Below are 27,619 nucleotides of genomic sequence, written 5' to 3'. Positions count from 1 at the left end.
ACTTGTTTGAAGTAGTGAGATTTTTTTCTGGATGTTCAGGAGTTATTTTTCCCCTGAGTTGTATATCGTGGGATAACCAGCCTTGTTTCAAAGCACCGTTCTTATATTTACAAAACGTCACCTCTTAGTCCTGCGTTTTTCAAAAATACTTATACCCTGGCATTTTATTCCGCTAGGTGGTGCACCAGGGCTATTATGTGTGATATTGTGCTTGCAATCACAGGAAGAAATTTTCTTGATAGCCTGTAATTTTTACTGTTGTGGTTTTCCGGTTAATGTGAATGCTTGTATATCTACATTACCCACCCAACACCGCGCAATAAAAATTAATGATGCTTGTTAACATTTTATGTTTCTGCTTTATTCTTCTGTGGTAATATTACTACACATGCCAAATCAAACTACTTTAAACCTTATTATAAGCTTAGTGTCAATCAGCAATCAATGCAATACATTGGTTCAAAAGCTTGGAATGACATCCCCGACCAACTTAGGAATGCAAACTTTATCACAACGTCACTTCGTTAGGTTTGCACGAGTTTTAAAAAACATTTTTCTGCACCTTCGCTTGCACTTTTTGGCATGCTCACATACACAAATGATATTATTTCCACCACGAAATAAATAATATGGCGTTTATATTTACCTGTTGCCGCATTAATTGCACATTATACTGTTTTTCTTTTGCACCGTTTGCTGACTCGGTTATGGCATTGCGTTGTAACACAAGTCCTTATGTTTTACGATTGTCACCTTTTGTTTTGTTCGAGTTAAACAACTCTTACCCACAGGCTTGCAGTGTTCTTATTTATTCTCTCACATTTTTTTAAATAAAAACAGCATTTCTTGTTATAGAGTGGTGTAGTATTGTACATTGTTTTGTTTTTTTATTAAATGTTCATACATTGCTTTGTTTTTTGGTTTAATTTATTCAAGTGACTAAACTAGTATCCTGATTTACTGTAAAGAACCTTATCAGCGCCCAATTATCGGCAATCTGCATATATGTCAAAAGTTAACTAAGCAGACTAGGAATTTGTGGTGTGTTCTTTTTTTCCGGCGCTTGAAACTATTAGACAGGTTTTCTTTTCCTGTCGAACCCCACCATCTTTCCCTAACACGGGTGGTTAGTTTGTAGAGCACCCTCGACTGGTCCCACCAATGCTTCCCCCTGTCGAATTATACTCACAGCACGCCGCACTCACTTTCTTGTGAGCTCCCGTCACACAACGCGTTATAATACGGCGAAGCTGCAGCGCATTTAATCATGAATCACCAAACTGTTTTACCATCCATAACATTTCAACGTTGTGCAGCTAATTCTGGCTTGGTGATTGTTTTGGTGCAATTGTGTTGCTATGTTTTCTTTCATCAAGCGAAATAAACTCAACTCACCAATCAATAAACATAATTATTGGTTTGAGTACAACAAAATTTTAAACGAAAAATCGGCACTTGTACAGATACTTAGCCCTAAGGCAGTCACCATTTGTAGACTTGTGCGGGTTCGTACAGCAGGTATTTTCTGTCTCTTTGTATGTTCTAGTGTACAACGTCACGAAGCCCATAAATGTCTCGTCGGGCCAGCCACTGTAGAACGCGCTATGGGCTGGGATGTCAAAGGCTTTATTAAAATTAGTTATGGGACCAAGTTCTGACTGATAGTAACGCTCATGAATTGTTGCTCTCGGAAAAATGGCCAAGCAAAAAGCCAAACGTCTGTTACACCAACGTTTTCTACTTGCATTCCACTAGGAGATTTGTCCTGTATTCGCGTATCCATTCCCAAAAAGTATTTTTCACAACAACAACTAACATCGTGAAATAGTACTGTTTGTTGTATCATAAACGCCTTCAATGCGAGTGGTATCGTGGTGACTAGAATGCGCAGGTTTATATTTTCAACGAGTTTAAACTAATTACACGATTTTATTTTTTAATGATTAGATATTTCGATTTTTTTTTGCTAACTACAGTAAGCTTGTGTGCAAGTAGTCTCTGATTAGATATTTCAATATTTTGCCGAGTATACTAACCTCGTGTGCCACATGAAAATCTTTTGTGTTCCACATTTAAGGAACCACTAGTCTAGTGGCTAAACACAGCAGAAGGTTGTGGATGTAAGATGGTCTTACGTAGAGAATCCTGAAATATAATAACACCAACACTTCGCACATAAAGGCACTAAAATCATTGTTACGCATCAGTAACTTTATAAGTAATGTTATGGATCAGTGGTATCGCGTGATCTGATAAGAAACTGCAGTGGGGTTCAAAGTTTTTATTGGTCTTAGCATGAAATGCATGAAAAACGTGAATGAAGAACTGAATTTTCAGAAGTTAACTTATTATTTGTTTCTTCATTTTATGCTACGTTGTAAGTAAGGGCTCCTTTATAAGAGGAAATCTACTTGTAAAACGTAAGAAACTTATGAAAATGTGGATGGTTAGGGTTCGGTGAAAGGTGTTTTTACAATAGCATTATTAGATCATTTTGGTTAAAATTCGAACATGAGCTGGTACTAAACACCGCATGTTATCGCATGTGGGAATATTAGCCCAAAACGGGTAGCTGGGATTGATTGAACCATAATATCATGGCAATTTAAACACTTACCCGACCCTTAATAACCCTAACCGTCAGCATTTATTCATAGATTGCGTATTTTAGAGTAGCTCTGTAAAAATACTTGTTTATTATTCAGTAAATAAGACATAAGCCAAAGTTTAAAAAATAAGCCTTACTAGGATTTGTTTACTGGTTCACTCATATAGCGTTGTTGTTAGCAACACTTCTGGGGTCGTGGGAACATTTTCTCGAACTCTTTTTTTCTGCTTGGGTCAGTGGTGTAGGCAGACAAGAATCTTGTGAGGGGCCAAATCGTTTGCTGTCTGATACAACATTTTGCTAGTGCTCGGCGTAAGGTGTGCTTTTACCAAACCAGTGACTTGCCAAACTTTGGTTCGACGGGACAGCCAAACGCTTTATTGATTCATTTCATGTCTATATAAACATAAAAAGCATGGATTCCAGCTAACAACCTGGTAACAACAGTAATTTTTGTTAATTTATGTTTTCTTTTGATAGTTGAAAGACGAAACCACAATGATGAGGGACGAAACTACACTAAATTAACGTTTCTCAATATACAACTTTCAAAATTTGGGAGGGGCCATGGCCCCTTTGGCCCCTTCCTGGCTACGCCACTGGCTTGGGTGCCTAAATACTTGCTTGAAATATTATTTATGAAAGTCGAAAGTGTTCTGTCCCATACTATGAATATCTTTGTAAACATTGGAAATTGAAACATTTACCTAACAATTAGTAAGGATTTAAACCACATTACAGTGTTGATTTGAATGTACAGAATAAAGCAACCTTGAACACGATCAACGAAAGGGACGAATTTCAAGCAGATAGTAAACTGCTTTAGAAGTGTTTCAAAAGCTCGCTTTTATTTACGATTTGTTTTTGTTGTGCTGTAGTTATATTGTATAAATCTGTGTGTAATTGTGTCTCTTAATTAACACATCAGAACGACAAAACAGAAAACATAAACGGGAATTTGCTGACGTCATGCATGTTTTTTATTGTCGAATGGTGATTAATGGGAGTTGTTTTGTGGCATTGTGTTTCGTAGCAGTACCTAGTAAAATTTTGCTAAACAAATTATTTAATTTGCAGAGTATATTTCAGTTTTTCCCTAACTGTTGGTGTACTGCTTAATGATATTTCGCTAGATGGTGCACCAGAGGCAAAACGCCCAATTTTGTGCCTGGAATATTTATCAGGGTGTAGAAGCCTTTTGTTTGTCTATTGACTGCCTGCTGGGATTTTTTTCACCTGTTTTAAATGTGCTTTTTTGAATTGGTATCTTGTGCAAACAATCTATTGCGCAAACAACTTGAACATCCGCTACACAATACCATTACTCACTGAAGAAACCTACTCTCCCATAATAAGCCGACATCGATTGTAAGCCGCGGTTTTGTGAGGTTAAGTACTATTGTTTAATAATACTTCTTTATGTTGCTAAATAGTTTCCCCTTGCAGAGCGTATGTTGTAATGCTTACATGCAAAATAAATTTGAAAATTAATCAAAAAGCATGGATGTGGAAATATTATCGGTATGACATAGAAATGCAAGCCGTCCTCGACTATAAGTTAAATATTTGGCTTTACAAGTACACAAATTCCACAACGTTCTGCTTTCGTTTCTGATCATTTTTCCATTATTAAACAACCCGTTTCCTCATCCGATCTATTCGAAAGAAAATGGCTGAGTAATGCTTTCTAACCGACCGAAAAACAAGAAAGAGACGCCAGTAAAAAAAACGTGGATTGTTAATGTTAATTACTTGTCTTTCAGGAACTGTCATATCTACAAACGAAGCTACAAATCACCGTAATATGAATTCAAAATCAAGCAAAGTAAGGTTTTTAGGTCTGATTGGGTAATTGTGTTGTGATGTCACAAGTATTAACTGTATGATTGTGACATCATACTTCAAGTAAATGCAACACTTAAATGGTTACGTTTTTTCTGTGTGCGTTATTTTTTCGGTCACCACTGTGTGCGTTATTTTTCCCGTGTTTACCATGTGTTTTATTTTGCTTGCTACAGTGATAAGACGAAGCTCTTGGTCCACAGTGATAAAAACGAATTAAAACAATTGGAATTTGGAGTCATGTCAACTAAAAAAATTAAGCAACAGAAAGAGTCAAGGCAAGAACTTGAAACCAGGTTGGGTTTTGCTATAACTGCTGTGTAAAAATGAATTATTTGTGCTTTTTTGATTCATCATTATAGATGATCTGTGTGACAAAAAAACACTTACAAAACTTACATTATCAAGCTGTTACATGTTTGGTTGTGGACAGTCTCCTCATTATCAAGTGCTAAGTTATGGTTTTACAACACATATGTAAAAAAGGATTTCTGTATTACCATGCTAATGTTTATATTTGCAAAACCACATCTGTTTGTGACTATCTACAAGTTTTATTTTGAGAAGTTGCTAAGAATTGTTACACCTGTTTCCTCGCACATGTATGCCTCCAAGAACTATACAACTATATATTATATATTGATTATTTGAATAAATGTCGTTTTTTGTTTAAAAGATTGGCTCAATTACCTGTGTTTGTATGATAAAACTTTACACAAAACTAAAGTAAGCAATACTTTTTCACGTAGTGGTGTAAATATTAAATTTATGTAAATTTTGCTGGGTCCATGATGGAAATTGGTGAAAAATGTGACTATATCTGAGATTTTGACAACTATGGAGCATTGCAGTTTACTTGTGAAACTCATTGGTTTGTTAAAAATACACAGATGGTTGTGTTTGGTCCAATACAACTTATAAGGGTTGTTGTTTCTCGATATTAACTTAACGTTATCCTCAATGGCGGTCCTAATAAAAAGATATTATAAAAAATTAATACAAATTCAATTATATTTCACTATATGGACAATATATTTTATTTTTACACCGAAGCCTCGTCACTTTAACAAATGCTCTACGTTTTAAGAAACCTGCAACTTTGTTACAACTAATAAACTCTGCATTTCTGACAAATTCTTTATGTCTTTAGATTTGAACTGAAACATGATCTTTTGTGAAAAGTCCTGAAATTTTTGAATTCTCACCAAAGTTTTAAAGGTAAACTTAATTTTTACATTTGTACAAAAAATCGTCACTAAAATATAGCGATTTTGCACCAAAAACATCAAATTAAACATAACATTTATTTACAATCAAAAAGAGCATTTGTTTCACAAACAAAATTGTTGCAAACAAAAAGTTTCGGTGTTTTGCAGCAAACTTAATCACTTGTTCAACATTGCTTTGTTATCTTGTAAATTCTCCTCACTTATTGCAATCTCTTCTCCTCGTTCTTCCTCAGTTAAATCCTCCGCTGTTTTGTAAACTTCGATTGATTTTGTGAAATATTCGGCTGCTTCTTTAATTCGTGAAGTTTTACCGCAAACAGAACCAAGATTGTTCAACAAGTGACCGTGGATTGAATACTTTGAACTTTCTTTCCCGAACTTTGTTTCCATAAGTTCAAGTCCAAGTTTTATTGTTGTTTCCTGCGATGCCAAATCCCCGATGTGATGTTGACTCACTTCAATGTTATGCAAACACTCAACCTCCCGTTTGCACCGAATTTCCTCGTTTATTTGAAGGTCACGGATTTGCTGAATTATGTCATGCATCAGTGAGATCACGTGATCGCGCACGATTTCTGTGTTTCTCGACTTCGAAGATGAATCAGAATTTTCCATCAAAAGTTTGATTGTTTCTCGAATTTCCCAAGCACAACCCGCTACACTTCTCGCTACAGCGGAGTCGGGATTTTTCTTCACATAGAAATCTGCTGCAATGCTAAAAAACAAAATGGCTTCCAAATATTTGCCTTCATTTCTAAATTTTATGGCTTTTTCTTCCAGGTTTTCTGCAGTGACCCCCAGTTGACCTGTGATTGACCTTGAAAGTTGTTGTTTTGTCGTTTTTGCTTCGCCATACTTTTTTGCTTTTAATAAATCAACATATTTTTGTGTGCGTTGATTGAATTCGTCAGTTTGATCTGCAGGGAAATAAAAAACGATGTTTTTATTTTAAGTTCCATGAAAAAAAAACAGTCTATTATACTTTGACATCGGTTCATGTAAATCAAAAGTTTTTTAAAAAATAAATGTGTTTTTGAGTGTTAAGGAACAATTATTTTGGTAATTAATTTATTTTAATCATTAAAAAACGATTGCGTGTTAAAATTTAAATCAAAACTACGCTGTTAGTCTGTGTGACGTAATAACTAGGTTGTGACGACGCAATGCTAAGTAATGATGCAGTTGCATGTTTGTTTTTGTTTTGCATTGGGGATTTTTTTTCTGTAACCTGGTATCTGATTGGAAAAAAAATTAGTTTTGCGTACAAAATAAACTTGTCAGTTTTTTTCAACTTAAGCTGTTTATTGATCTTAGCATTGAATTCATCTTGGACCGCGGAAAATTACAAAACGTCTGTTATGTTAATAACACTGTTTGGAAACCACTGGCATACAGGTATCTGAAATAGTCAGAAGGGCCTACATAAGTGTCAATATAATGTTGGTTGGCCTTCACAAAATTAAACGTTCCCTATCCCTAGGCTAAACAAATACAGTGTACAAAAATAACTTAACGGATTTTGAACCTTACGCTTCGGTGGTCAGATTAAATTCGCATTATTTCCTCACAATAACAACAATGCATCACACTTTGAGGGTGAATTAAACAAAAAAACTTGATATTTTACAAGATATTAATATACTTTTTATTTGCTAATAACGCCGCGGGCCACAGAAAATTGTGGACCGCGGGCCGCGTGTTGGAGACTTGTTGTCTAGGAGCGTGCAGAGCAATTTGTATGTGAGGCTGCGGCGCCAGACTGCTTTGTACCAAGCTGTGAGATGGAAGAAATAGTAAGACAACAACATTTTGCTTGTTTGGGTGTTGATTTGCCGTGTATGAATACAGTCAGCTTGTACAAATTGGTTTCATGACTCACTTTCCGTCGTTCCTATATAGGTTTTACGAAGTGCAGTTTTGTCAAATATCTTTACGGATTTTCATTGCCCGATACTTTATCGCATTTTCAAGCTAGAAAGTGTAAGATCGACAACGGTCACGGCCTCTTTCGAATGAGAAGAGGTAAATGTGAAAGAAAACGCATCTGACTCATTAAAGAGCAAAATGTCATATTGTTCAAGACATCGTATCAGAGTGGCAAACTGGCCTGAAATTCGACCCCGTACCCGAATCATTAAAAAGCCCGTTGAGGTCCGGAAGTTTGACTTGCTAACGAGCTACTCAGCTAGTTAAACTATTTCAAAAAAATCCTGACCCAGAGTGTAAAGTCAGGAACGAAACGAAGCCCGTTACTTTAAAGAAACTTGCCTGAAAACTGCCCGACTTACAACTCTGCATCGTATAGAAGGGAGGTAACACTCAAGCACAATAAAAGTTCCACCACTTTTTTGCCCATGACTGAGCAACAAGGCGCATGCTGTTCTGGTGATTTTTGGTGGTTTGAGCAGAAGATTATTTAAACCTGTTTTATTCTTAGCCACTGGTGGTCGCTGCAAAGCCGGTAAACAAAAAAGAATTGTAGTGAACATCAGTTCCAGTCCTTTAACTGTCAGGTGAGTGTTGATGGGGGATATGACATGCACTCTTGGTTTCTGCTGCTTGTTGGGACGATGGGTAGCAGAAACCGGTAAATGGGTTATTTGCCCCTTTCATATACGAACGTGGCAAGACTGTTTTTATGCATGGGGTGCACCTTTATAAACCGCAAAGTTGCTAGTGTTGCCATGGCAATCACCCCTGCATGTCGCGTATTTTCAGTTGGTCAGAAACAAACCCAATTCCACAATTTCATCAAACTAAAATATTTAACAGGAAAATAATGTGTCAAAACATCTGCTAACTGCGGTTTCACCGTGGTTGATTTTTTCGCAAATGTCAAAACGACTTACAAGATTGATTTGCTTTTTCAAATCAAGATAATTTTATTCTGAAGTAAATGGTAACTAAATTACATTGCCCACTTTAGGACAAGAACGCAGTTGCTCTATACCTGACAACTTTAATTCCGCCTGCATAAGAAACGAATAATTGTTTCATGCCAATTGCTTACGAACAAAAAGTTCCCAACACTTGTTTGATGTGGAGGGCACTAAAACATTTGTGGTTTCAAAAATAGACTTAATTCACCTACAGTCTTGTTTAGCTTTTCTAGTAAAGTGACAAAGACATAAAAAAGCTGCTTGTTCCTTAATTTTTATTTGCTACTTACATTTGCTTTTCTACAAAATGATTTGCACATCAGCAGTGTATAATATGACGTAATATTGACGTCAAACAGTTGAAGTGAATTTCCAACAAAAAGCTAAATAGTTAAAATTCGTCATACTATTTTTGGTGCAAAATCTGATATTTTATGTCAGCAGTATTTTGTTTGTGAAATTTATAAGGGAAAAGTAATAGACTTTTCGACAAAAAATCTTAAAAACTTGGCAAATGCTTTCTCGTCAAAGAATCTTCACTGGAACATACATGCGTAAGCCAGAAAAGGGTTTGACGCACTTAAAAGGAAAAGAAAAATCTATTTTGGATTAGGGGTCACTTTTAAAAAAAGGTTTTGCAGTTTCAGAAAATCAAATCATTGGTAAATAGTGTTGCTTTAAAACGTAAGTGATTGCGTAAACCTCAAACGTTCGGCAAATGCTCATGCCATCTTTAGGGGCTTGCCGCTTTTTATGTCTATTTGAGCCGATAATTTCTCAATTGAACACATACACTTGTCCAAGGACTGAACCCTCAACGTTAAGGCTTAAAAAACTCAAAATATTACTTCCAAGTACTAACATAACATAATCCACATTAATAAATACTTGCATGGTTTTGGTAATGCTTACCTGTGCCCAATCAAGCAATTAACTTACATGCTGCTGGCCTTGTTTTTATTTTCGCTAATTTGACCAATGACAATCATGTGCATACCCTATACCACAGCTTCTCAAACTGGGGTCGCAGGGAGCTGTACCAATTTTGCAGAAAGTACTACATACACTGGGGTAGAGTACGGGGTGCCCCACTACTCCGGCCTTGACTATTGTATAACGTCAAAATGTCATTTTTGTTCAAGTTACGTCGGTTTTTGAACGTTTCCAGCTAAGCGCAAACAAACTTGTAGTAACGACATTGATCGAGCAAACGTCAGTTGAAACGCAACAATTGCAATTGTTTTTAAATACACAGGCATTTTAATGCAACATAAAGATGACATGCAGAGTTTTAGAGATATAGACTAACGTTTAATTATCGTGGCGCAATAACTTTCTCTAATGAAAATAAGTAATAAATTTAATATTTCTAAGCAGTGTTTAATGTCGGTTTGCAAAGCACTGCAACGGCCTAAACTTGGTCCAAGATGATAAGTGCCTATTTGCAAAACAATGTGACAGAAACTAGAGGCTAAAGCACGTAAAAGGTATCGATGTTTAAACGTGTAAAGTAGAAGACTCAAGTATCGCCTGCACCGGTAGGTTGTTTTTTAGTTTTACCTCGAATTAGTCGTTTCAATAAATGCAATAAACGTATTTTTGAATGTTTATCATATTATCCGTGAAGGGTCGCGGAAAATTTATAGACATTAAAAGGGGTCGCGATCAAAAAAGTTTGGGAAGCCCTGCCCTATACAACGATTCGTCCCAAATTATTCTCTCGATTTTGTTTCTTGTATCGCTGCTATGTTTATTTTCTGTTGCGCTTGGTGTAATTTACACAGTAATTTTTCTCCTAAAATCTTTCTCCAGGTGACCGATTGTCCCTGTCTAGAATGACTTGGCGGCCTGTGATTGGCCTTTCACCGACCTGTCACACGCAGTTACTTTTGTTGTGCAATTTCTTTTTTAAGATTTTAAAAACGTGGCAAAAAACACTGATTGATTTGTGCGTTCCAAGTTGTTGTTTTTAACTTTGAGGAGAATTATTTAACTTAAAGAAAGTTTTTAAGTGCTTGTTTATACACGTAAATTAAACCTTTATGTTTTTGTCTAATGTATCTTAAACACGTACCTTTCTCATTTACTTCGTTTGCTTCACACATCTGCAAAAATGGATTTGTTTTATGTAGGTTTAATACAGGGGTGTCCAACCTTTTTGACCAAAGGGCCACATGCGGTTTACGAATGATTGCGCGGGCCACTTGAGTGTTACTGCTAATTTGGAATCTTAGAAATAGCTGTTTTTTAATTTCTAATTGACCCAACCCGTGAAATCCTCTCACCGAAATTCTTCTCTAAACATACCAAGATCAACAAAGTTTTTTCCACTCGTCGACATTTCAATGTGAAGTTTGGCACTGTTTTACTCTAACAAGTTTGGCAATATTCAGTGAGATGGACGATGGAGCAATGCGAAGCGATTTTTTCCCATATGGCTGTCAGAAATTACTGATCTTACAGGGGATTTAAAGTCACATGGCAACATTTCTTGAAAAGTTCTGTTTGCGTTCTTTGCTTTTTGTTTCATAATCTATATCACTGCAGAGTGCGGAAGATGTTTTACTGCTAAATGCGTTTTGCGCGAGTCTCAATGAACCAAGAAACATTACCGACTGACTCTTGAAGCACGAATCAGATTGTGACGTAACAATGTAGAAATTGTGATGCGTAACAATGCGCATTGTGACGCAATAAAAGTAACTTGTACAATTGTGTATTACTACTTTATTAACAAACAAATAAAGCAAACAATAACTGCCAAATTTTCGTAATGAGAGTTCGCCGTAAATTATACGTGGGCGATTAAGTTGCCAATATGAGTCGTTTCAAAAAATACCACGCGGGCCACTCAGAACCTTCCTGCGGGCCACGGATTGGACACGCCTAGTTTAATATGTGCATACTCAAGCATTATCAACTTATTTCTGACGTTTGAAGCAAAAACTACCCATTTAACAAGTAGATCTACGTTATCTGTAGTTTTCGTTTGACAACTCGTTTCAAAGGTCATATGTGATAAACTCAATTACATACCAGTGGATGACATAAACCGCTTGTTTGCTTCATTTGTGAAAATAAGTTGGTAAGATATTTGCCGGTGATACGTACGCGTGTAATACTCGTGGTGTAATGTCAACTATTGCGATGTAATGTGCCGGCAAAGTTAAATCTAACCACTGAATTGTTTAGATTTACCTTTCACTCATACTGTTTAGTTATTGTTAAAGATAAGCCAGTGCAAATATTACAAGACCAAGTCGACTTTTTACGGGGTTGAGTAACTTGTGGCAAAACATTTACTACGAATTAAGTGTGTTTTAGGTTTAATTTCAATTGCGTTTTATTATCATCACATCCAGAAAAAATTGCCTAATTTTGTAAAAAAATGAGGTGAAGAAAAATGTAACATTTTTTATATTATTTTAAAATTTGCGTGGCACGAAAATCTGTTTAGTTAAGCCTGTATTTTTACCGTGACGTAGTTTCCAGGAAAGATTCCAGTCTTTCCCTTCAGGGTTCCCTCGTACCACCCAGCATCTACCGCTTGCTTAATGTTGGTTATTACATCTCCCTCAGTAAGCGTCAGTTCATCTGGTGCTCTTGCTTTGAAGTCGAATTTAACGACAGCTAAACATCAAATATTTAAGATGTCATACACGAGCTTAATGCACCTTCGTTTCATACACTTAGCGACCTCTTATTTGTAAATGATTAGGTTGTCACGAAACGAATAAGGTGAACCCACATGGTGGAATATCTGAAAAACGTTTTTATTGTACAAATCTGGAACGCTTGATTTAAAACTATGTGTAGAAACGAAAGCAACCAAAAACGAATGTCAAATAATTTTGAGCTTATTTTTTCTGCTAATACCAAGCAACTCTCAATTTAGTTGATTCGACCGATTTTATTGGCCAAAGCTGCCGACCAGTTGTTTTCGGCTTGTATCCAGTTTGCCAGTTATGTATATGACTAGTTTAGGCATGGGTGAATTTGTAAGTTGCAACGCGTGAATTTGTAAGTTGAGTTGGGGTGAATTTAAAAACAAAGTTGAAACCTGAGCGAAACGCCTTTACGTTTGTTAAGTCGTGAGTTATAAAACTAAGATTTTTAATATACCTGCTGTATCAATTTTGCAGTTGCTCCAACGGAAGTAAAAACTATGTTGGTTTACTTTTAGGTATATCATTTATTGCGTAATGTGTTCTGTGGCTCAAAATATGTTAAAACATTGGTTTGAGGCAGTGATGTTTTTGATAATCGGTTTGCCGAATTTGTTCGACGGAATCAGCTGTTTTCATTCATTATCGTTTTGTCCAACCAAACCAGAAGATTAGTAATTTACTTGTAGGCTGGCGACGACGGAAGAAGCATCTCACTGAACTAATATCATAATGCAACACAACTGTCCTATCGCAGTAACACTACTCTTTGCCTGATAGTTAAGCTCATGTTTTATGTTTATACCCTGGCGGACGACTTCGCGGGACGTCAAAAATGATTCGATTTATTTGGCAAACTGCCGATTCGGTACATCACCAGTTTAAGGCATGGGCAACAAATTTACGCTTGTTGCCAAGCCCTTGATGTTTGCGCTTGTTGCTGAGCGCATCAACGCTTGATGCCCCGCTGCCAAACTCAAGCTCACGAACTATTTTGTTCAAAGTGAGGATTTGTGATTAAGCTGAGTTAAGTAGAGATTATTTCGCTTGGTTAAAGAAAACGTGGCGTTAGACCAGTGTTTCCCAACCGGAGTGCCAATTGAAATGGTCTAGGGCAGGGGTCGCCAACCTTTACCACTCAAAGAGCCATTCGGACCAGTTTCACATAGTATATATACAACACTAGGAGCTGCAACATCAAAAACGTTTTTTCGCGACAACTTTTTGTTGTTTTCTATAGTTTCTCATTTCCCCACATTAGGAACATTGGTAAACCAGTCTTACTAGCAGTGAAAGCAGATTAAACCCCCCTGTAGCATTAAGTGTTCTGTTTTTCCCCAATTTTACTTCTTTGTTTAATAAGTATTGTTTCGCACGCACACACACGCTGCGAACCGCCAGTTTGCCTCTTTCAGACTTTATGATTTTAAAGCGCGGTTGTAGCTAACTTCCAGTAGTGTATATTGCACTGACATTTTTGACCTTTGTGTGTGGCAATATTCATCACAAATATTGCAATCAAATGTTGTAAAGATTAGATAGTTCTAAAAACTGAGCCGCATTAGAGGGATCAAAGAGCCGCATGCGGCTCCGGAGCCGCGGGTTGGCGACCCCTGGACTAGGGTGCCGCGAGATATTATTGAAGTTTTACAAACCTCATTGCAAAGTTGCTAATGTTGCCATGCCAATCACCCCTGCATGTCGCGTTTTTCCAATTTCCCAGAAACATACCAGAATTTCACGATTTCATAAAACTTGGATTTAACAGGAACATAATGTGTCAAACATCCGCTATGTGTGCACACATAATCATGATTGCACGTACCGTGGTTGAATTTTTCGCAAATGCCAAATAACTTACAAGATTGATTTGTTTTTGTTTTTCGAAAGTTTTATTTTTAAAGTGAATGATAACTAACACCAGTAGATTTAGTGACAAACTTTACTTTTACCATAAAAAATATTTTGAGGTGTTGGTTGTCGCTACACAAATATGGACGCTTACGGCTTAAATCGGAGTGTCTATTTTACGGCAAGAACGTTTTTGCTCGTTCTTGTATGTAAAACTGGCGATTGTTTGGTTGTAAAGTGCGGTCTATAATATTAGCGTTTTGTGTCTTAAATAGAAAAAACATGTATAAGCATAATCCCCCACACTTGCATTAGTCAATAATAGCTGAAGGTTTAATGCAATTTTAACAGCGTAACTATACATTGAAGAGGTTCAATGCATCTCATACCTTTTTCTTCCCCTTGTTGAATATAAATTTGTTCTGCCTCATGTGCGCCCTCTGTTGGTTCGGATGATCGTTCCTCGGTGTTGTTTGATATGTAGGGCACTAAAAATATGTAGTTTTACAAACGTCATTTAATTTAACCTACAGTACTTTAATTTAAACCCGCGAGTAGCTTTTTGTGGTACCTAATTTAGAGCCGATCTAAAATTGCAACTTAGGCAAACCCAACTAATCAGGCCTGGTTTGGGCGAAACTCGTGTTTTGGACTCACTTTAACAATTGCTAATTATGCTAGTCAGGTCGAGAAAATACGCATATTTCTTAGTCTATCTATTCAAACAGGGTTTATGTCAGTGGTTCTCAACTTGTGGTTCGCGGATCCCCAAAGTAGAACTATGAATGCAAATTAAAATGCTTTAAAAGCGTATAATATCTAATGCAAGAAATGTGAAGCATAAAAAGATCTGCGCTAAATTGCGTTAAGAGTCCGCAGACTTTACATTTATAAAAGGGATCGGTAACTACAAAAAAACTTGGTAACCACTGGTTTAGGTGGTAAATTGCGATAGAAACAGTTGCGAGGTGGTACGCGATCCGTAAAAGATTGAGAACCACTGCGCTAGACAAATATTGACTTTCAAACTAACCAGGAGCAGACGCTTGTGACTTGATTTATATTGTCTGCTTTATAACAACGACTTGAATTTGTTTTAGTTTTTTTACAAAACAATACGCAGTTTAGTAATGTGTAATATAATTAAAATATGCACCAAACCGTTTAAGTATAATTTCCATCTTTGGGCTCAACAGTTACGATTCGTCGTATTATGATTTTAGAACTGACTTAGGTTAAAGTACAGAAAATGAAAAATTGCAATTAGCATTTGCAAGGTGATGCGCATAAATTCCAACATACGATCTCCAATCGTATTGTGCAACATGTGACTTTGTGATTGGTTTACCTGTTGGTTCTTGTTGTGATGTGGCGTTGAAACGATCTATTATTTTTCGTAGTGTGGAAGAACGTCTTTCGGCACGGTGTCTCATGGAATCTAGACAAAACAAAATTATATGTAAATTTATTTGTTTTTACGATAAAAGGGAATATTTTTAGCAATGTAATTTTCATCACTGTTATGCAACTGATACGAGTTTCAACCAGTCAATGCATTTTATACCCATATGCTGCGGTCTGGTGTTGGCGGAAGTTTCTCCTTTTTTGGTGAAAGGCTGTTGATGGTCTTGTGCGCCCTCTGTTGGTTCAGTTGATCGTTCATCGGTGTCACCTGATGTGGAGGGAACTAAAATATCTATGGTTTACTACTACACATTTATACTGTATTGCTTTTATTAGAAAAAGATTACTAATACACAGAGATCATCAGCTAATTCTGTTGCTGATTGATTTTGTTTTAAGTCTCAGTTGCCGCTAAACAAATATTGCCTTTCCACCAAACTAATGTGCGTAAGATTCCATATATTTCAAACAGCTGCAAGTGGAGTTAAGCATTGGCTGCATGAAAAACAGCGAAAATGTTCACTTTTACTGACAAGTTAATGTGTTTTAAACCATTTGCCTAATGTAAGGGAGCGTGAAAATGTTTTCATTTTGACCAGTTTTCAAAGCAAACGTTTATTACTAAACAATTGTCAGCAATGCTTATGTTTGCCGTATTAGTTAAACTACAAGTGTCAATATATCTCCTACCTGTTTTTTGCTGTCTGCTAGAGGAGGGGATTTCCCCTTGTTGAGATGACGGATATACATGTGCGCCCTCTGCTGGTTTGCTTGACTGTCCTTCAGTGCGACCTGGTGTAGAGGGAACTAAAAGCAGAAAATATTGAAAAGGAAATATCGTCAGTGGTTCAGTTAGATTTCTGTACTATACATCACTAATTACCACAAAAACTACTGGGCCTGGTGAGGAAGTGACAGATTTCTTTAAAAAAGACGGACACAAAACAATATATTAGCAAAACGCAACAAAGGTTAGGATGACTACAAGTTCCTACGAATTAAAGTATCCGTTTTTAGGAATATGTTAAAAAATCAGTGTAAACCTAACATCTGTTAGTATGTAAAGCTACCTTGAAAACTTCTGAGCCGCGTTGAAAAATACTGAAGAGAAACGCGTCGACATTCGCTGACTTTCGGTTGCTCGTCTAAATTCATTTGATTCAAAGTCGCCAAAACTTGAGAAAGTAGCTTGGTGGTTTTTTGTTTGTCTAAATACGTTTTTATTTCTTCTTTTATTTCAGTCATTGTGGGACGTTTTGCGGGATCTTGATCCCAGCATCGCTTCATCAGTAGTTGGAGTTGCTCTACGATTTCTTTGTCTTCACCGACCAAAGTTTGCATCCAATCCTGTATTTCCTGACAGTCTGGTCTTTTTCCTTTCTTGATTAGTTTTAATAACTCCTTTCGCTCTTCTTCTGCCAGTCGTGGATAGGGTGCTTTACGGGTCAAGACCCAAAACAATAACATACTGAAAGCATATACGTCATGCTGCTTCCTTGGTTTCATGGTGGGGTCTTTCAGTTTTTCTGGAGCGGTGTAATAGGGAGTGTATTGTGGCCTTTCTTTCTTAGTTCGTGCCAAAGGATTCACAGTTGCCGAAATGCTATAAGTTGCCAGTTCGGAGGCCCCGAAATCAGCCAATCTACAGCTTAGTTCTTTGGTAAGCAAAACGTTTCCAGGTTTTAGGTCCTGATGAATTAAACGTTTGTCCGGCAAATTGTGCCAGAAAGCCAATGCTGATGCTATTTCGTATAAAATGCGAAGGCGTACAGCAAGGCCCAATTCTTTAAATGTATCCATTAGTAGTGTTTCTAAATCTCCACCTTTGCAGTATTCCATCACAATTCCCATTGAGAAAGACCATTGGACGTAGCCGAAAATTCGAACGACATTTTCATGATCTGCTTTTAACAAGTGTTCCATTTCTTCTTTAATCCTAAAAATATTTCGATAAATATGGCTATTGTGATTTCTGTATTTGGTCAATCTCACATTTTCGTAGCCAGTGACTTCTTTTGTGTTCCACCAGCCACCTCAAATACTTTGATGGCAACTTCCTTCTTTAACCCATTGTGGTATCCAAAGATAACATCCCCGAAACCTCCTGAACCGGCCACGAATTCATCAAGGTTGCAAGTGATGTCACCACAGTCCAATTTTCGTAACTGCGCACGAGATATTTATGCCATGACAGGAGAATTTACAAAAACTATCACTCGCATGAGACAAAGTATGCGAGTGATCTTTCAAATTAATAAAATAAGAAACTAAAAAACTTAGTTTTACTTTTAAAACTTGGTCTTTACCACTGTTCCTTCCAAATGTTTAATTTAATAATTGCTCTTTACGCCAACTATCGGCAAACAATAAACTTTTATCAAATATGAATTACGGTGTTAGAAGTTTTGTGACAAGTGGTCTACACAACATTTAAATACCTCAAAGAAATTAAGAGAAAAACGCGTTCAGGCGACATTTTCACGAAATGTTGACTTTTTTATTTTTAACTTTTACTAAGTGAAAAAAGCAACAAATTATCCTTAGAATTTACTTACCTCGTTCGCTGACGTCATTTTTATTTTGTTCAGGTAGGCAAGTTTGATCAGCTTTTTTTATTTTTTTATTAATTTGTAAATTCTATTGACAGCAACGCTTGGTCAGAGAGACAAAAAGTAAACCTGGAGTAAAACAGGGACAAAATGTTTTTGACTTATATCTCAAAGTTATTTGTCAGTTATTTGTATTTTGCAGGTTTTTTATAGGGGCCAATCTTTATCAGGTCAAGACGCCCGCGGGACAACATTTTTTGCGAAGTTTTTAACCGTAGAATTAGAACACAAATACACGACTGGACAAAAGTCGTTTTGTTTTCAAAGCTGCTAACAAAAGCAGTAGAATAATAAACAATGACACAAAACAGGTAATGCGTTTTATTGCGCAAACAGTTTTAACGAATGTTTAACTAACGCAACAAGAAACATTTTTCACGACATTAGACAGTTTTTTTTTATAATACAGTCTTTCAGTTCTGCTAATAAACTGTTGCCGCCGTAATTTGTGAGAAGCGTGATATTCTGATTTAAATTTTCCTTAAAATTCCACGTCGGGTTGAAAGTCAGTGGATTCGTAAAACGTTTCTTGAGTGGATATCTTGATCTTAATATTCAACTTTATTACCGAAAATGTCAGCTCACGGAAATACGTGGAGCCAAACAAAAAAAAATTTTGGATTTTTTTGTGTGAAATTTTCTTTTATCTAGCTGCGAGAAAGTTTGTGATGTTCTTCGCTAATCACATTACAGTTCAATGAGCTCCAACTGGGACGAAACATCGTCTGGATCTACTGTCAGGGGAGAAGGAAAAAGCATGACTTCTTTTCAACAGCCGCAAAATCCCAAAAGCGAATGGAGAATTCATCAGAAAAAGATGCTACAACTCTTGCAAACCTAGCTATTAGTACACACATTCTGTTGTGAGGAAAGTTTGTCAAGAACTTTTTTAACCTGGAAAGTCTGCGGTGCAAGTCTCTGTTTAAAATAAGTGTCTTCGAAAAACATGCAACTTAGTTCTGAAGGCGGAAGGCTTTATGTGAGTATAAATGTGTCAAATAGTTGCATCTCGTCCTTGAAGTGCGATGCTCTGTTATGTCAACGAAACAAAAACAAATCTGTAAGCCACGCAGGTTCTGATAAATCTCTGCATTGCCGACCGTCGACTAAGTAACCTAACATCGTTGTGATAAAATACATCTCTGCATTCTGTCTGGATGTCAAGCAAAAACTGCTGAAACAGGCGGTGGCGCAGGGCTCTTAAACGCAAATCATTGCATGATTGCTTTTAACACTGTTTCCGTAACGTGATCAAATGTTAGAACTTTTACGCAGAGAGCATACAGACAAATTATGCAGTATAATTTAAAGAATTTCCTCTTATTCGCTAACTTTACTGCAAATCAGTGTGTCTTTTTTTTTATCAGGGCACATATATTCTCCACCATTTTCATGACGCAAACTTTGACAAACGCACCCTCTTTAAACGATCTTTAGCTATCATCACAGCTACTTCGTAACTAGCCTTAGTGATATATACGTTAGGCCCCAGGCCCTCGTGAAAATTGCTGCCGGGTTGTCCCGACATTGCTACCTACCTAAGGTGTCGGCGTGTTTAGACTGGTAATGTCACTTCACATTACTTACTTTGAACACCGCAGGCCTCTCGTGGCAACTAAGGCAATTCGTTTGATTTGGAAACTGCGACCCTCACTGCTGACATTTCTGACGATTTGTTGCAAGGTACATGTTTAAAGCTAAACTTTTACTCCGGGGTCTGAGAAAGCGTAGAATGGGCTGGGACGACTGCATTTTCGAATCGGAAAACAGTGGAGAGATAGGCTTGGGCGTTTACTGAATCTTCGTGATTTGTGTCTTTATTTTTGGTTTGGGCCCGATAATTTCGGCGACGAGCCAAGTTGGGAGTTACACCACTTTGGAGATGCTTCTTCCGTGGCATGCAGAGCTGTGTCTTTTCAGAGGTGGTCGACGTTGGTTCGCGTGTTCACTGCGTGTTTCTTGTTGGCAAGTGACGACTAGCGTCGCTGAAAACAGTGTCAATGCCTAGATAGGAACAGCGGCGATTTTATCTGTAAAACTTGATGAAATAATGCGGCGAGAGCTTGGTTCAGACCAGTGTTTCGGTCTGTGTTCTGGACAGACCCCAATGCCTACCTACAGAGCATCAGGTACTCGAAAAAATGATTCCCTACGTTCGTTGCCAATGGAATCGCCAAGATTTAAATGCAAAGTGATCCTTCAAGCTAGAGACATATGTTTCTTCAGAGCTTAATCCAGCGGGCGCGGAGTCACGTAGGTTGATGTCGGAAGCGTTATTGACGTATGCTGGTTGCGGGGTCAGCAGTTTTTGTTTGAGTCTTAGGATCACCGACATGTAAGTCTGATTGTTTTACCTGAATTACCTGCTGAGTTCAGTCATGTAAAAAAGCAGTAAGTCTCCATACATATGGTTGTAGAGAAGCAGTCCGTTGTAGAGGATCATCCATCGGTACTCTTCGTTGCATCGTTTAAAAAAGAGTATCGCCTGGCTTTTTCAAGTTAAGAAATTTTTACTGTTGCGTGTTCGGCGTGACAAGTTGAAGGAGAATCGTGGATCATTGTCGGTTGAATAATTGAACGCTGCTGCTGTAGTTGATCAAATATGTGCAGCGAAAGAAGCTGGGGCACAACCTTCTACCTGATGGAGGCGTACCAGAAATAAGGGCAAAAGTTTACGCCGGGAGACCGAAACGTGAAGTGTTTAGTAAGTTCAGGAAATCTTGCAGCGTTGTGCAACTCAGTTTACCGCTTTGCAGGTTTACTCATATTTTCTGATATTTTTTACGTCAATGCATTGCATTTTTTAGGGACGAATAAGGCTAAATTAAATATTGTGACGACTGACTAATTAATCTTCAAATGAAGGCTGTTACCCGTGATTGTCGGTGAGTGTTTAATTTGACTTATTACCTTAATTAATTCATGTTTTTTACATGTGGCTTACGGCATGCTGTGTTTTCCTACATTGCGCGCAACCATTGTTTTTGCAACTGTTGATACGTGTACTGTGCCTGTTGACCTGCGTCGCAAAATAGTTGGTGAGTGGGTCATTTAAACGGCATTTTTGTGCGTTGACATATGTCAATGTGTTTGGTTAGCTTGCTTAGAAAACCGTTTCCGTCCCAGTGCAGTTTCTGTTTGTGTAAGACACTGTGGTTGTTGTCGCTGTGGATTAATACAAAAGATTCGGAAAGTGTGATTTGTGTGGAAAAGGGCGGGGTGGGATTCAATGTCACAAACCCTTTTGTTAGGTTCAGCCTTGCAGGTCGGCCGTTCAGAGTCTGCAGTCTACAACAGGGTTCGGCAACTTTTTAATTCGTGTGTTCCGAATAACTTGTTATTTCCGTGTGGTAATGGCTGCGCGATAATATGCCTGACAGCAATAGCTTATTCTGTGTAAAAGTATATCGTTGGCACACGTGCCAGGGGTTGCATAACACTGCATTTCTTTGACTTATTTGAGAAACGTTTAAGGTACAACAGCAAATAGCTGAGCAAATATTGGTTACCACCTATTAGCCTAGGCCAGGGGTTCCCAAACTTTTTTGGTCTGTGGCCCATATGTCTTTTTAATAGCGATTCGTGGCTCGCCACGTTCTGTAAATTTGGGCACAAAAAAAAAACTCAACAATAAGCGAAATGGTTTCTAGCAATTTATTTTTAATAAGATACATGCTCCTGAAATTTGGCTACAAGATTCAGGATTCTTTGCAAATATTATGTTTTTCAAAACAAAGCGCATAATGTCTACAGTATAACAAAACAGTTGAATCTGTTCAAATGGCTCTGTTGTCTATTGAAAATATCTTGGTGGCCTAGTGACTGGGCCATGGCCCACAGTTTGGGAACCACTGGCCTAGGCTAAAGACCTACGATGGTGGAATTCATGGGTGGAGCTTCTTACCTGATTTAGCCATACTACCCTGAATTTTGTGTAATTTTAGTGGTAAACTACTACCCTGATTGTGTAATTTTAGTGGTAATTTCCACTACTACGATTTACAAAAGCGCCGTTGCCAGCCTCGTACGCTGCGCATGTCAGCTTTTTGGGGAAACACCATACGGGAATGCTTGGAAGACCGGCCTGATTCGATTGGACCATCAATAAGCGTGGCGTAATATGGTTTTTAGGCGATACTTCTTACTACACCAACAAATTTGAATTAAAAGCTAAATCACTTACAACGCCAAACCTAGAGAACTCTGCTGAAATGAACCTGCACGTAACCAACTTTTCTACTAATGAAGTCTTTCTACTTACTCTACCAGTGTAACAACACCAAGATCGGAATTAATAAAACAAGTACTAAAGTAAACAACTAAACTAACTTTGGTTACCGTATTTGTTTGATTGTAAGCCGCCGCTTATAAAGTTTTATCCCCGCCGTTCGTACGTCTTGCGTTACATGCTAAATATTGTTACTTGTTTTGCAGATTTTTCAAATAGGATGCGTTTTGTTGTAGCCTAAAATAGACATTACGGTTAACACCATTATTCCAAATGGTCAATATATCAAATTATTGTTGCATTGCAGACTTCGAGACCCAAAATATCACCAAATTGCCTTGTCGTTTCGCATGAATGAAGGTGCATCATAAACACCGTGCATAAAAACAACACAAATGACAGTTAAAATGCAAACCTTCAAGGCCCCAGGAAGGGAATTGTAAGAACTCTGTGGATTAAGATTTTAGGCTACTTGATCATAGAATTCCGGACATTGCGAGTGTTTGAAACGTTAATTTCGGACACAGATTTTACGTCCAAATTCTGGACGTCTGGTAACTAAAATTTCATGTAGTCGAAGGCGGCTTACAATAAAAAAAATACGGTATAACACTTATCCAACATGTTGTATATCATGATCGATGAAAAAACATAACTTGAAAATAAACTTATAATCCTGACTCGAACAGGTCTGACACTACACACTCGATTCTAAATCTGCTAAAATTAACCCACACATACTGATGCCCTTCTATTTAACCTACGAGTGCGGCGTCGACATCTGAAAAGAATGAAAGACGATATCGCGTCGCTTTCTGAAAAGGAGACGCACATCAACACCGAAGTGAATAAAGCGATCGATAGCCTCACATGATTCCCACCGTTAAAACAAAGGATTGGAACTCATAGGTTATACCTTACCACGCCAAACGTCGTTTTGTTTCTGTTACGACGGTTGGGCGAAACGTTACAAAGCCCCAATGTTCGGCGCGACGACAAAGCGTACGCAGAGATATGGATTACAATCCACAAAGGTCGTTTGTTTTTCTAAGCAAGAAACGCTACTGTTGCCCTCAACCATGTTTGACCATGGTTGGAACCCATAACTCGGAAAATACATGGAAATGACCCAACAAACTGAAATATGGCAACGTTGCCTATAGTCACTGTATTTTCTTTTCGTGCCATATAAACGCCTTGTAGTAGCTGCACTGCGTTCAGCATTTACCGCACTGCTTGTTCCCGCTCATAACATTTTATCAATGTACAACAATTTACGACTTGGAGTTTGTTTTGATGCAATTGTGTTGTTACAAATTCTTTCACCGAACGAGATAAAGTCAATCAAACATACAAGTCGTCCGGTGGCCAGGTGCTTGTCATCACAACGTATCCACTTTTCCGTGGCTTTGGGGAAACATTATTCATCTCAGTTCAATATTGGAGCAACGTATTAAATAATAAATTTCTGGAGTTCCCTGACAAAGATAAAATAATAATTTAACATCAAACTCGTAGTCTCTATTGATCCAATGAGAGGAAAATAAATTATTATTATCAAATATCAGGGGAATTGTTTTGCAATAATTTTTTGGAATTCACAATTCTGTTTGTACTCAAGTTTAAACGTGATACGAAAGACAAAAAACAAAGAAAATGGAAGACGAAAATGTCACTAGCGTCACTAATCGAGAGAATGATTTAAAGAAACGTCAGGATATACAGTACACATTCAAAAGTATTGGGGTATGTAATTTTAAAACAAAACTTTTTTGACAACGCACGCATTCGGTTATAAATCTGTGCAGTAGTATGTTGTTTTACCCGTACAAACCACAAATATTTTTTTAATATTATGCTTGTATTTACAGATAACATTGATTGTGCTGTCAGCTATCTCAATCCTTTCTACAATTATTGCTTTGGTAGTATTTCGTTATTGGTGGGTCCCATATTTAGATGTTGGCGCAGGAGTGTGGTGCAGTTTATTGGTATGAATATGCAACTAAACTGAACGCTGAATATTAACTCAAATATTAAAAGTTGTTTGGGTTATGTTCAGAGGTGGGATTCAATTTTTTGTCAGTCCTTTCTATTACAAAGGTCTTTTTTTTTTCAGCTGGTTATGTGACAAAAAGTCCATTGACTGTAACCAGTTGTGCTAAGTTGCTAACCGGTTCGCTGATCTCATAAAATTTCGTGAGACAGTTCTTCAGAATGCGAACCGGCTGAATCCCACCACTGATTATGTTTAGCTTTAAGATCAAAATATGCATAAATGATTGTTTTGTAATGTTTTGCACTTTTGCTAAAAATTTTAACATTGTGTTTTGTAATCATATTTAGTGTTGTCGACTTTTTACAAAAACAATTGTTTTCATATTTAATCTACTTGTTTAGGTAATTCCTCTCGGTGTTCTTCTGATTTTATCTTCGAGAAAAGCAACTCCATGTCTGGTATGTTTGTTTTTCAATGCATATACTTTTTTGCTGTACATTTTTTAAGACAATGTTTAAGAGTTAATCAACACAATTTCACAATGTGCAAACTATTAAAACTGTGTTTGAACCAATTTTTTGATGAGGATTTTTTCTATTTTGGTGGTAAGTTTTAAAACTGCAAGCCCGCTTAGCCCATGCCATAACAAGGGCTTAGTGTACTAAATAGGTCCAGAACAGTGGCTAACCAAGTGCTTAGCAGACTAAAACAGGCCAAAGGGTTTATGCAGGCTAAGCGGCCTTAGTGTAAGCAAAGTGGGCCAAGCAGGCTCACAGTTTTATACGGCACCCTATTTTTAGCACTAACTGATGCGTTTTGTTGTACATTGTTTAGGTGATATGGACCTTCACATGGTCTGTGGTTGCCTCTGTGTTGCTTCTGGTCACCATGGCGATGTCGTTTTGTGGAGGAATTTATAATTCTGGGATTTATCAAAACGTTGTATGTCACAAACATATGCAGAATGTGTTGACTTTATGAGACTTTTAAGTTTTTGAAAAAGTTGTTGTTTATAGGGTGGTGTAACATTCTTTCACCTTGGATTGTTTGGCATTACACTTCCACAGTTTGTGTTGAGTCTGTACATTGCAATAAGGTTTGGAAAAATAAGTTGCTCAAACTCTGAACCGCTGACATGTGGCGATATGTGGTCTGTTTGTTGCTGGCCCCAGGTAAGTTTTGTTGGCAAATTAGTTTTATGTGTGGGCTATTTTTAAAGTTTAGAATTTTGATAGTCTCAGTGGTCCCTCTATTTTATTCTGCAGTCACAAAATGCTGTAAACCAGTAGCTATATCTGCAGATTCTAAATACATTTCTTGCAACCCATCTCATAATTTTGTTAAAAAGTAATAAAATGTGACAAAAATATGAGATTAACAACTTGTTTAAAATGTAAAGCAGTAGATTGAAAATTACTAGCTCTGTTAAAAAACACAACCAGAAAATCAAATAATTTGATTTGCTTGCCAAGTGTAGTATCTTGTGCCCACAACAGATTGCAAACTATTTATTTTTGCTTTTGCATAAAATATGGAACACAAAAGTTCCAAATGAACAAAAGTCATTTTGTATCTCGTAAAAATATATTGTTCCAAACTTCATGCTTTTATAGATTTGCTCATAGTGGGTAAAAATCTCTTTAAATTGAATCTGTTCATTTTGCAGAGAAATGGATACCAAGTTTTGTATCATCCGATGACTGGAGACCAACAAGCATAAAGTATACTGGTGCGTCATTTTGTAAACATACGTTTTTGCTGTTTCATATAAATGCTTTCCATCTATTTCAAGATTTTAAAACCTCAGCAACGAGATAATCCTCATTCCATATAACAAGTAATGCCTCTGTTTCCCACAATTTAGTTCAAACAGTTTCTTCGTTATTATACATGTGTGAATCTTTTTTTTAAATCCTTAACCTGACAGTTTAAAAGTTGGCTTAGTGGTGTGCTCAAATGCCTTGTACTCACCAAAGTCTATATGAAACACAATTGCCCAACCCATTGTTTGATACAGCAGATACAAGGAAAAAACATATTAATTGTCTGATTTTTGCAAATTGGAAAGTCTAAACATGAATTTGTTTCACCAAATTGAATGAGAATTCTGGGTTCTATAATTTCAGAGTTTACTATTTTTCTTGTAAATTTACTTGCTTAGTTTTTATGTAAACTTATTGCATTGTGACACGCATATGTTACAACCAAAGAGTTCCATTTAATTTAGCCCATCAAATTCGCGTTCCTATGGTTTAGGGAAACCAGACAATTTATGTATTTTTTCCCAATACCCACTGTATTAATTTGGACACAAAATGGCGTCCATGAGGCTATTATGTAACAATAGTAGGTTAGACTACTTGTGTTTTATATACACTTTGGTACTCACAAGTTTGTGGATTCTAATCCTGTATCGGCCACTTGGGTTTTTGTGTCTGTTAAACACTGTAGTTTACACAAATGGTGCCATCTGGCATTTTGTTACAATAAGTATTGCAATCACTTTAGCACGATAAACATTGCCTATCTTCTACACAACCATCAACATGAACTATTTGTATATATCTGTTCATTACTGGCTTATTCTTTAGAGTTCATTCATTTTCTTTACTCTCATGAGCAATGTTATCAGTGTTGTGAATAACTTTGTCCATTTATTCCAATGTTTTTTAATAGTATATTTCTCTACACAATCTTTAGCAGGCAATCATTTTAAAAACGAAAACGGTTAATTACATTTTCTGTAATGTTCAAATGCTTGTTATTCTTGTGGTGCAATTGTGTGTTTAATTTTGTTGAAAGTTGCCTTATGTGTGATTTTTAATTTTTTTGTAACTACTCCATTTCTTTTCTTGCAAAAATATGCACTTAGCCCAAGTTAGGTGTAAAAGATGTATATTACAAAAATGGCAAATAAATTTATCATTCCAAACTGGTTTTGTTTATGCGACGAGTAGCCGACAGTTTTAGATAACCTCTGGCAAATATCTGCGCGAAAACTGTCAATACTATTACTAATTAAGTAAATTTAGCATTTTGACAGTAATTAATTCAACAAATTTGTCGTTCAACTGGTGTAATGCTAAACAAAATACTAGTTGTTTTTCAAGAATTTGCATTTTTGCTAACCTTTCGCCCACCAGAACGGTAGGGCATATTCAGAGCAATGAATGATCTAATCCGAGCAAACATGCGCAGCGGGATCCCCTACCGTTCTGGTGGGCGAAACGTCAGCAAAAATACAAGTTCTGGAAACAACAATTAGTATTGTTTAGCATTACACCAGTTGAACGACAAATTTGTTA

The 27,619-nt window shown here is 37.0% G+C and overlaps 3 protein-coding genes and 1 long non-coding RNA gene across 4 annotated transcripts; 2 read left to right on the top strand and 2 right to left on the bottom strand.

The window, feature by feature from the left end:
* Positions 1–4,222: 4,222 nt before the first annotated feature.
* Positions 4,223–6,567, top strand: LOC145213635 (uncharacterized). Its single transcript, XR_013856860.1, has 4 exons — positions 4,223–4,433; positions 4,627–4,746; positions 5,601–5,668; positions 6,460–6,567. It is a non-coding gene; the product is annotated as an uncharacterized LOC145213635 (long non-coding RNA).
* Positions 5,736–6,460, bottom strand: LOC145213631 (uncharacterized). The gene has a single exon (XM_080081992.1). The coding sequence runs from the start codon at positions 6,292–6,294 to the stop codon at positions 5,836–5,838; it is 459 nt and encodes a 152-aa protein (XP_079938118.1). The 5' UTR covers positions 6,295–6,460; the 3' UTR covers positions 5,736–5,835.
* A 5,448-nt stretch (positions 6,568–12,015) lies between the features above and the next one.
* LOC145215658 (uncharacterized) lies at positions 12,016–18,051 on the bottom strand. Its single transcript, XM_080084391.1, has 8 exons — positions 18,034–18,051; positions 17,471–17,643; positions 16,549–17,414; positions 16,169–16,285; positions 15,639–15,746; positions 15,423–15,512; positions 14,464–14,562; positions 12,016–12,188 (listed from the first exon to the last, which is right to left on the bottom strand). The coding sequence occupies exons 1-8, from the start codon at positions 18,049–18,051 to the stop codon at positions 12,016–12,018; spliced, it is 1,644 nt and encodes a 547-aa protein (XP_079940517.1).
* Positions 18,052–23,896: 5,845 nt separating this feature from the next.
* On the top strand, positions 23,897–27,246 carry LOC145213628 (uncharacterized). Its single transcript, XM_080081989.1, has 6 exons — positions 23,897–24,061; positions 24,187–24,306; positions 24,716–24,772; positions 25,149–25,256; positions 25,331–25,486; positions 25,981–27,246. The coding sequence occupies exons 1-6, from the start codon at positions 23,972–23,974 to the stop codon at positions 26,032–26,034; spliced, it is 585 nt and encodes a 194-aa protein (XP_079938115.1). The 5' UTR covers positions 23,897–23,971; the 3' UTR covers positions 26,035–27,246.
* The last annotated feature ends 373 nt before the right edge of the window (positions 27,247–27,619 follow it).

The sequence above is a fragment of the Phallusia mammillata genome, chromosome 2 (assembly GCF_965637545.1).
Source record: "Phallusia mammillata chromosome 2, kaPhaMamm4.hap1.1, whole genome shotgun sequence".
Taxonomy (NCBI): Eukaryota; Metazoa; Chordata; class Ascidiacea; order Phlebobranchia; family Ascidiidae; genus Phallusia; species Phallusia mammillata.
This window is presented reverse-complemented; position numbering and strand designations above follow the sequence as displayed.

Bases quoted from the DNA above. Each gene is read 5' to 3' on its own strand.
- LOC145213631 (XM_080081992.1), bottom strand. From the start codon at position 6,294: ATGGAAAATTCTGATTCATCTTCGAAGTCGAGAAACACAGAAATCGTG.
- LOC145215658 (XM_080084391.1), bottom strand. The intron at 17,415-17,470 runs GTGAGATTGACC...AAATATTTTTAG, and splicing joins AAGTCACTGGCTACGAAAAT to GATTAAAGAAGAAATGGAAC. The intron at 16,286-16,548 runs GTAGCTTTACAT...TTCTGCTTTTAG, and splicing joins GCGGCTCAGAAGTTTTCAAG to TTCCCTCTACACCAGGTCGC.
- LOC145213628 (XM_080081989.1), top strand. From the start codon at position 23,972: ATGGAAGACGAAAATGTCACTAGCGTCACTAATCGAGAGAATGATTTA. The intron at 24,307-24,715 runs GTATGAATATGC...CTACTTGTTTAG, and splicing joins GAGTGTGGTGCAGTTTATTG to GTAATTCCTCTCGGTGTTCT. The intron at 25,487-25,980 runs GTAAGTTTTGTT...TTCATTTTGCAG, and splicing joins CTGTTTGTTGCTGGCCCCAG to AGAAATGGATACCAAGTTTT.